This window comes from Empidonax traillii, unplaced genomic scaffold (assembly GCF_003031625.1).
Source record: "Empidonax traillii isolate 1590-97213 ecotype Southwest subspecies unplaced genomic scaffold, ASM303162v1 scaffold296:size1881848, whole genome shotgun sequence".
Classification (NCBI taxonomy): domain Eukaryota; kingdom Metazoa; phylum Chordata; class Aves; order Passeriformes; family Tyrannidae; genus Empidonax; species Empidonax traillii.
In genome coordinates, this window is record NW_020955489.1 from 1,434,140 (window position 1) to 1,444,099 (window position 9,960).

Sequence of the window (9,960 nt, forward strand, 5' to 3'; positions counted from 1 at the left end):
CGTAAGGAGAAGGTAGAAATGCTTGACCTGCTTTTGAATGCAATTTGATCTCTTCACTTCTATGAGTTTAAGTCATCCAGTTGGTGTTCTTAAACCTACCATAGCAACAGTCTGCAATGCTGAGTTTCTCTATTGATCACTCTTTTACAAGTCTGCTGTAGTATTATGTGCAATAATGAATAAGAAAGAACATCTTGTTCTGAGAGTCCCAGGGAAACTAATCTGCTGATGGTTTTGACACTTTTTTGGAGATGTCAAACCTCATAGTTTTGTGTAGTTTGGACAAGTGATGACTGCCTAACTTCAGATTCAACACACACACGCGTAAAGATAACAGCTACACTCTTGTCTTGCTGTGGTTATATTTATATTGTTTATACCATCCGTGTTATCTGGGCATAACAGAGTCATTTAGAGACTGCTGTTTTGTTATTGCTTGTTAAGTACCAGGTCCCGATGTGATGCTGGTGGGGTGTTGATTACAAGAGATATGCTGCCTAAATACACCCCCATGAGGAGCAGCACAGCCTGTGGCGCTCGCTGTGGGCATGGGGACACTGTCAGAGTCTCTCCTGAGAGCGCCTGTGCCTGGCCCTGCTCTCCCACAGTGCTCTCCCTTGCCTCACCGTATGGAATGGACTGCTTAGGGAAGACAAAAATGCTTCCAGTGGGGGCTGCATGCAGCAAGGGAGTGATGGCAAGTATATTGAATTTGAAAAAATAAAACTAGAGCAAGTGACTTATACTTCATAATAAGAGAAATTTATTAAAGAGAGATTAGTTACAGCAGTGGCATTTCTGGGAGTTAATTACCCATAGAGATTCCCAGAATGTATGTTCTGATGCTTTATATTAAGAAATCTTAATTTTTGGAGACAAGATATAGTCAATCCTTTAGGTTACAGTGACAGGTTATCTGTGCTTTAACTTATTGATAATGATATTTAATCTGGAGTCTGTTCAGCCTACACCTTTGTGATTAACATTCCTGAAAACTTTACCTTTTTTTAAAGATAATCTCAGTGCTTGGATATTGTTAGGAAAATATACCAAAGCCTGTAATTAATAATGAGCATATGAACTAGATAGCTGTCTTGAGAACGAGTCCCCAGACAAAGCCAATTCAGCAGAATGCCCTTGCAAGAAGTTTTGTTGATGTTGAGGAAAATGCTTTGCAATTGTGGATAAAAAGGACTGAAAAAGCTGTGGAATGCTTTCCTTCATAAGGGATGCATGCAGCTGTAATACTAGTTTTGAACAGCCAAAGTGGAACTTTAATATTTCACACAAATATCACTCCTGATATTGACATCAGAAAGTTCAGAAAGAAACAGCTTTTGCTGGTTCTTGACCATGTAGTTACTATAGTCATTCTTTAGTCAGTACCAAGTAAAAATTAAAAGTAATTTTCTGTATTTCTTTTAGCACTTTTTTATGAGCTAAAGAAGTCCAATGAGTTTACAAAACAGTCGTTGTCTCTTACCTGTGGGAGAAAGTTGATGCAGTCTTTCAACTGCCTGTGGCTTGGGTTTCATTATGCTTCTAGTATAGTTCCTAATGTTTGCTATTTCTGGCTGCAGGAAATTCATTGGCTGTATTGTGCAGGCAGAGAATACACACTGTTCTCCTGAATCACCTTAAGCTCAGCTGGTAGAGCTTTATGTAAACCTAAGTAGTTTCTTGTGGTTAATGCAGGTAGATCTCATTCACTCTCATCAGATTGAAAGAAGGGTTGGATGGCTCTCTGAGGTAGATGGAACCACTAAAAAGAACAGCTGATTTTGAAAGAAAAATGTCAGCGTCTTCCTTTTTTTTACCTTGGAATTTAATAATAGAACATTGGGGACTGAGATAATCAGGCCGATAACTTCTCTACAGTATTGAGGCATAGAGATGTGCAGCTCTATGCAAAGAGGCATCCAATGAACAATATTCAATAATAGGTCTGAGGAGATACTTAACACAAGAGGTACTTTCATATTTATGGGGAAAAAAACCAAAGAAGATAAACCAAAATAAATGTGTCAACTGTTAGTATATCTGGTTCTAGTTTTGTAGGTATGATTTTTTAATATTATTTTTAGGCTGGTTTTATTTTGTTGAATCAGACCATGATGGACCAAAAGGGCCGTTTCTGTATCTACCATCTGTCACATCTCCACAAAACATATTCCCACAGCTGCCACCATAGACATTCCTCTACAAATAAAATGGTCAAACTTCATAGGCTCTCTGCATTCCCATTGGAGAATGTGGTTTGTTTCATCCAAGGCATCAGATGTGCTCATGGAAGTTATGTGGGTGAAATCAAAAACTAATTGCTCACCAGAATGAACTCACAAACATTGCTTATTACAGGACTGAATAATCCAGTTGCCATCAGGATAGCATTGTTCCCAAAACATTTCTGACCCCCATGGCTACAAAAACACAATTCTCTATGTAATTGAAACATTACTCCAGAAAGCAGAAGTTTCACAGAATAGAATCTTTTTCCCCTCTAGTATTTACCTGAAAAACAGGCAGGTGGGGGAACAAAAAAAGACATCACATTGTTTCATGTGTGCCATTCACTTTGAAATTAGGGTCTGCTAGTTTAAAGACCTGGTGTGGAAGAGCTGTCTGCCTCAGAACTGAGGTCCTGACAGAGTGAAGGAATACGAGTTGGTGGTTAAACACCTGGGAAAGTTCAGCATAGGCATCTCACTGGTACCTGTGGTATTTCTTGCATTTGTGACTGTTTTCCTTCACCTTTAAAGACAAGTAGAGCACATTCTAAACATTCTAAATGCCTGTCCACAGATAACAGTACAATGGGATTTGAGTATGTACTAATAATACTATAATTACAGAAATACTAACAGCCAGGTAATTGGGTTGGGAATTCATTTAGTTGGACTATGCATGAAATTCCTTTAATGTATTGGAAGTGCACAGGCTTCACTAAAAATGTCTGTGAAGCTTGTTTTTTTCTCTTCTGCACTCTGGTCTTCTTTAACCTATAGACAACTTCTATGGCCAGCAGCAGCTCAGGTGAGAAAAGGTGGTGTATGCTTACCCAGAACTGCAAGAAAGTGAGATGACAGGTAGAAAAACCCTCCCTTATGCATGCAGGCATGAACTCAACCAGCAGCTGAGTTGTTAAATCCATCAGCCCTCACTGTACCTCCATTTTTTAAAAGGGAACAATTTCTGTGAATGCTGGATGAGTTTCCTGAAAGCTAAGACAAAATGTTATGTACTGTACTCTGCTGCCTGCATAATGCGACATGTAATGCTCTTTTTAGTTTTGTCTCTGAGTAGCAGATCATGGAGAGGTTAATTGGATGTGTTATTTTTAAGTAACAGGATAAAGTACCCTGGAGAGGAAAAATGAATCTATGAAAATTTGGAGAATGCATTAGGGATAAATTTTAGAAATTACATATTGAGGAACATCTAGACTGGTAAGAATATTTGCAAGGAAGGCTGCTTTTCCCCCCTAAACTGTAGTAAAATGGATACCTCCTGCTCACCTTCTTGCTTTTTAAATTCAATTTTTTTGCTTGCACTAACATTCTCATCATAAAATGTATGAGCCCTGTACACCAAAGGGAAACAACATGAAGTAGAGATATGAAAGAAAAAGCTGCACATATTATTTCAAAATATATGTTTTCATTTTCTTGCATGACATATATATAATGCTATTTTTTTCTTATTTGTTACTCTGTGGTTTAGTTCCTCCTGAGTATATCATAACTTTCATGTCATACATCTGAGTTCCATCCAAGCAGTATATATTTCTTCCCACTCTGTAAACAGAAGTAGATTAACTGGTTATACCGTAATGTTTATGTCATGGGATTTTTCAAGGATCTCCCTGAGATAAAGAAGCAAAGCTAAGGCAAAGCTTAGTTAGGCAAGTGTACATTCATTTCGACCTATTTAAGGATGTCCCTAATTTCACTTGCATTTGCTTTTTTTTTTTTTTTTCCTGGTAGACCACAGATGTGGCTTAATTCAAAGTACAGATTACCTGTGTAGAGGTTATGGCTACATGGCTTGTGCTTTCCAGACTAGTAGGATGAGTGGTCTTCCTGCATGGTGGGCAGTTTTGCTTGTGTAATTATTTAGGTATTTTTTGTAAGTGGAGTGTCCAGAAAGATTTCCAAACTCCTGACAAGTATAAGGAATTAGAGTAAATGTACTGAAGAATGAAGCAGGTTCTTCAGTATGTTCCAATCTTTTTTTAGCTATAACAGTAGCGTCCCTTTGGACATACTTACATTCTGGCTCATGCTGTTGGCCTTTATCCAAGTAGTATCCAAGTGGCCTTTATCCTGGAGCTCAGGTAGACAGTGAAAAAGCTGTGGCAATGCAAATTAATAGGAAGTTTTGGTCCTGCTAGAGATATTGAGAAAGAGCCAGTTTTGGGGCATTATTCATTTAAATGGATTTTGACAAGAGTAAGTAAAGGAACAGTCACTTAATGTCCATGGTTTTTTCCTAGTTCTGTCAAATTCAGTTTGTCTATCTTAGAGTTATTATGGTGATACCATATGTGGGAACCATTGGGTCATTCAGGAATTTTTTTGCAGTATTTTTTTGATGTCTGTTTGCTTTTCACTACAAAAAGTCCTCCAAAAACCCCAAGTGACTTTAACAGCATTGAGTAGACACAGTTCAAAATTGTTTAGAGGCAATTTCTCATTATAACTTTATAGAATAAATGTGACATTTCCACCACAGGTAGACAAAGACACCTAGGCCTAGACATTTGGAGATGCTACTGGAGATGACCTGTGGTATTTGAGACATCCCCATAGGGCTGTCGGATATGATGCACATCGTATGGGGTATCCAGGCAGTGGCAGCTGGAGGCCAAGCATCCTGTGCTGGGCAAGGAATTGAGTCAATGCTGTTTATTTGTTAGACAAGTTTCTTTGTGGGTTTGTTTTGTTTCTTCTTTGTTTGTTTAGTTTGTGTTGTTGTTGTGACATGTGCTGTGTGGAATATTTAGTTACTATAAACCATAATTCTTGAGATCTTGCTATTGAGACCTGTCCTCACTGGAATCATAAGGCAGTAGGGTGTTGCCTTGTAACTACATAATAAAGTTACTAGCTGTTGATGTTCAATGTAAATAGGTTTGAGCTGATACTCCTTGTAGAAATACGTTCAGCACTTTGCAATCTAATTTGAATTTTGATGTGAAGTAAGTCAATTCTGGAGCTGGGCTAGAGACTGATCCTGAAGGTTAGGAGTGAGAAGCATCAGCAGATTAGTGCTGCTTAGTGCATGGCTGAATCAGGTGCTATCGCTGTGACATGTTTTTCCTATTGCTTTTGAAATATTTTGTGACATTCAGCCTTATGTTAGGTACTTAGCTGTCAATAAATTCTGTGGCTAAGAGGCCATGTTCTCATGTCACACTGCCCCCAGCTATGACAGCTGCAGAGTCTACAGAGCTGTGTGCTGTAATGAGGCAAGAAAATTGCAGAAAAGTAAATAATTGTTACAGTAGGTAGGTATGTTAAAAATTTAACTGTTTTGAGCAGCACAGGCAACTGGCATTTCAATCACTTTGCATAAGATATTTTGTGGCTGTCAGCACCCAGATGAAGAGGAGCTGTAATGCAGTGTGATAAAATACCCTAAGGACAGAAAGAACCTGAACACATACAAAAATGCCCCAATGGATCAAGGAGGGATCAAATCATATAAGCAAGGTGCTTATGTACACTGCTAGTTAAAACCTGCACATTTCTTTTCTAGTAACCTTCTGTGCTTGAGTCCTTAATTGCTATGGAATTAAGAGTTTTATTCTGAAGAAGTAACATTTTTGAGTACATTTCAGTTTACATGAAAACTAGGGGGCTGAAAGCAGTGATTTGGGGCATCCATAGTTTAAACAGCACTGAACTTCTAGTTTCTTACGCATGCCAGTTCCCTCTGTTTTACTAATAATGCATTTCAATTTTGCACATTTTTCAATTTGGTTTTTTTGCTATGATTTTAATATCAACCAGCATCATACCTTTGGTTTATGGGCAGACAGAATTGAGTCCACCATGTTAATGTTCCGCACCACCTGAATTGGAACGAACCTATTTCCAAAGGCACACTTATTTTGTTCTTCAGCTGGCTGCAAAACTTGCTTCCCAAAAGAAATCTAACTAGAATTTAGTCATCAGATATCCTGACAGCTACAATTTCAAGATTCTCCTGAATAACTTGCATGCACAAGAGCTAGCTACCTCCTGTAAAAAGGGCAGCTTGCCCTGTGTGAGAGGTGTGCATTCTGAGTCTATCCTAGAGGTTACTCAGACTTGCTTTCTTCAGAAGCAAGGCCAGTTGATTTTTTTTCTTTTTTTTTTTTTTGCTGGACAAACAAGAGAGAAATGGGAACTGGGGACCCAGTTCAAGGTGGTTGTAGCTTCTAGTAAGTTGCCAAGACACAGTTTTAAAGCCTGATAGCATCTCTTGAATGTGACCATATGCAATGCCAGAGATGTGTGCCTAAGCAAAATAACTGGTGTGGTAAATGCTTACACAGCTGGTGACGGGTATATATATGTATATGAACATATACATGTGTAGAGAGTGAAATAGAAACCCATATACTGGCTCTTTGCTCCCCTAGAGAGAAGCCTGTTCCAGGGCCTGAGCAGCCTGCCTTCAGTAAGGCTTAGGAAAAGGACAAAACTGCCCCAGGGTCTGCACTGGTACTATTTGTCATATTTTTATTACTTGTTTACTACAAATAAAAATATTGTAGCAGCTGAAATGTTTCAGCATTACAGATTTCATTATTTTCAGATCTGAAGTGCAGTGTGTCTGATCCTAATTGCACAATTTAAATACTAATAATCATTCAGCTAGGCGAGTCCTCTGTGTATTACAGATAATAATCCTTGTTTTAGAAAATGTACATAATGGGTCCACGTTCATCATCTGTGTAATTCACTGAAGTGGAGACAAATGTAATAAAATGACCCCTGAGTAAAGAGATCTTTTTGTTTTAGTTTTGGAAGGGAAAAATTTTCCTGTCATTCCTGGATGAGCTGATTAATTTTTGCCTTCATTATACTCCTGTTTTCCACTGCACTGCAAAGCATGAATAAGCCTGTGGCCACTTTTCTCTGACCGTTTAGTCCCCCATTTTTCTCTGTGTTAATTATTTTTTCATTTCTGTTCTTATCAAGTCCAAGCTTGCTTGCCAATGATTGAAATTCTGGTCTCAGCAGGACCAATTAGACTAATTTATTTATATGGGTTAAATTCTCTTGAAATGCTTTGCTTTGGAGTTGTATTTATCAGCAGTGTATTTTTTCTGTGCTATACCTTCCAAGTGTTAAGCTGCATTCAGTGAAGAGATTTAAAGAGAAACAATCTATTTCCTTTGCAGTTATAATGAGATAATATCTTTGAAAGGTGCCTCCATTAGTTACCTATATAACTTATTTAATATTGTAACACTGGTTTGGCTGAAATACAACAGTAAAAATATAAGTAGTGTATAAATTACAGTCTATAGTTCTTCTCAGACTGTTATCTAGAGGAGCTGCTCTGTCTACGTCATTCTGTATCTGAGGAAAAATAAGGATAATTTGGGATTTTGTGCCAGCAGATGCCTTCCTCCCCCTCCTCAGCCCCACTCCCAAAGCTTGGGCTCAGTTTTCTTAGTACTGAAACGTGGAAATTGTGGAAGGAAATCTTAAGAACTTAAACATTATGGTCGTTTTCAGTGAAACTGTACTAACCTTTGCCATAAAGGCTGTCATTATAAGGACCTGTAGAGTTGGAGCACAGGAACTGAGCAGGCAGCAGAGATCTATGCACATTTGTGAAATGGCAGTGATGCTACAAACTGGCAGCTTGCAGCCAATCTGACTGGAGATCCGTGCATAGCAGGGGAATTCCCCACCTCCAGTCTTACAGGGTTTGCATGGCAGTGGCAATTGGCAGGATGTGATCCCTTCATGTGTGATAGGTAACAGCTCTCCAAGTCCCACGCTGCAATTGTCTTCAGGCTGCTTTGTAGAGCCTCATTTCAGTGGAGTCAGGGTGGTAAACATGTCGCTGTGGTGACTGAAACTGTTGCTGTATTGGTGCTACGTTTGAGCAAGCACGGAAAAGAGACAACACAAGCAGGCTGAAGGTTTCTTTGAAAAACCTTTTCTGTTTAAATTTAGAAAATTCTTTGCCAAGTCTCCCAGGGATCTTTCCAGAGACAGTGAAAGTGCTTATAAATAACCCCACACCCTAGTAACAATACATAACACAACCTGGATTGCTGGAATTTCAGCATCTCCTGATCAGCTGAGTATTGTGCAGCTGTCAGGGCTCTGCAGCTTCTCTGTATTGCTGACTGCCAATAATAATAATAATAATAATAATAATAATAATAATAATAATAATAATAATAATAATAAAATTACAAAGCATAAAAGATTTTTATGGTGTTTTAGGAATTGTTGATAACTCTTACTAGTGCAATATTTCTTCCTGTTTAATTGCTATCAGCAAAAGTGTGAGTCTGTAGCATGAGAAATGTGTGCCAGTAGCAACAGCATTTTGGCAGACCAAAAGTGCATTGCACTCTCACTGGGCTTTTGAGCCTAAACAATGTCTAAAGTCCTCGGTCCTGTAATGCTTCCTTTTTTTCCCCTCATTTTTGCCATAGGTAGGGGAGTTCAGAGCCCATGCTGCAGAGTGGACAGCCAATGTCACCGCCGAGTTCAAAGAAACTCGAAGGCGCCTGAGCGTGGAGATCTACGACAAGTTCCAGCGGGCTACCTCTATCAAAAGGAAGCTCTCTGCAGAACTTGCCGTCAACCACAATCAAGACCTGACTCCCTGCAAGAGAACACTGTCAGTCAACCATCTCACCAGTGAGAAGGACATCTTACCAGCTCTGTCAAAGACAGACAGCATTTACATGAATGGTTTGACACCCCACTGTGCAGCAGAAGAGATAGCCGTCATTGAAAACATTAAGTAGCTGTGACTTTGGATCCCAGCCCTTGGGAAGCTCTTGGCTTAGACTAGCCATATACATTTCTTCTCCACCCTGTCAATGATCAGTGCTAACAGCATTTTGTATGTGTGCATGAGTTCCACAGAAACTACAGTCCAGAGTTACCATCGCATCTCTTCAGAGACACCAAGATGAATGGCACTTCTGTTTCCGAAAGATGCTGGAACAAGCAATGTCTTCTGCCTTTATCTGCCCAGACTGTTTTTCACTTCTAATGTGCCATATGGCCTCACGAATGAATCACACTTGTTTATGGTAACAATGTAGCTTTGAGGGATCAGTCCTTAAAATTTCAGGGTCTACCTTACTGAGCCTAGGAATGGACCGTTTCTGAACTACAACACATTTGTAAATGGCAAGAAATTCTTATGCAGCCTTTTACCTAAGAAATTTTTGTCAGTGCCTTATCTTTTGAAGAACCAGAACCTCTACAGTTCCTGTATAACTTTTGTTTGGTTGTTTACTTTTTTTTTTTTTTTTTTTTTTTTTTTTTTTTTTTTTTTTTTTTTTTTTTTTTTTTTTTTTTTTTTTTTTTTTTTTTGCATGAGAAGTGTATTTCATTTAAGCTTTCATTCTTCTTGAAATGATGGTGTTTCAAAGGTGTCTGTCATGAGGATACCAACCAGCATGAATGATTGCCAAAACTCAACAATGATCAATTGATGTTCTTAGCTCCAAATGTAAAGGCACTGCAGTTTCAAAAGTTGCAAACATGTCCCCTAGAAGCATTTTGTTTTACTCAGGTCCAGCTGATCATTTTTCACACTGACTGGTAGAATTTGCAGCATTTGCAAACCCTTTTCTGGTCTTATTTTTCCAAGCAGTGTTCAGCAGTTGTTTTTCTCTGCATCAGATGTACCAAAAAATCTGCATCTGTCACTAAATTATTTGGTAGATGACAAGAGCAAATAAAAATTACAGTTTTGATGAGAGGCAGG

At 38.7% G+C, this 9,960-nt stretch overlaps 1 protein-coding gene across 6 annotated transcripts in view; it reads left to right on the forward strand.

Annotated features, from left to right (window-relative positions):
• Window positions 1–9,486, forward strand: part of KCNK2 (potassium two pore domain channel subfamily K member 2) — a 106,919-nt gene extending 97,433 nt beyond the window's left edge. For all 6 annotated transcript variants that reach the window (XM_027890773.1, XM_027890778.1, XM_027890777.1 and 3 more), the window contains one exon: window positions 8,669–9,486. In XM_027890773.1, the coding sequence (XP_027746574.1) occupies window positions 8,669–8,986 (318 nt within the window). In that variant the 3' untranslated portion in view covers window positions 8,987–9,486. The remainder of the gene's footprint in view (window positions 1–8,668) is intronic.
• The last annotated feature ends 474 nt before the right edge of the window (window positions 9,487–9,960 follow it).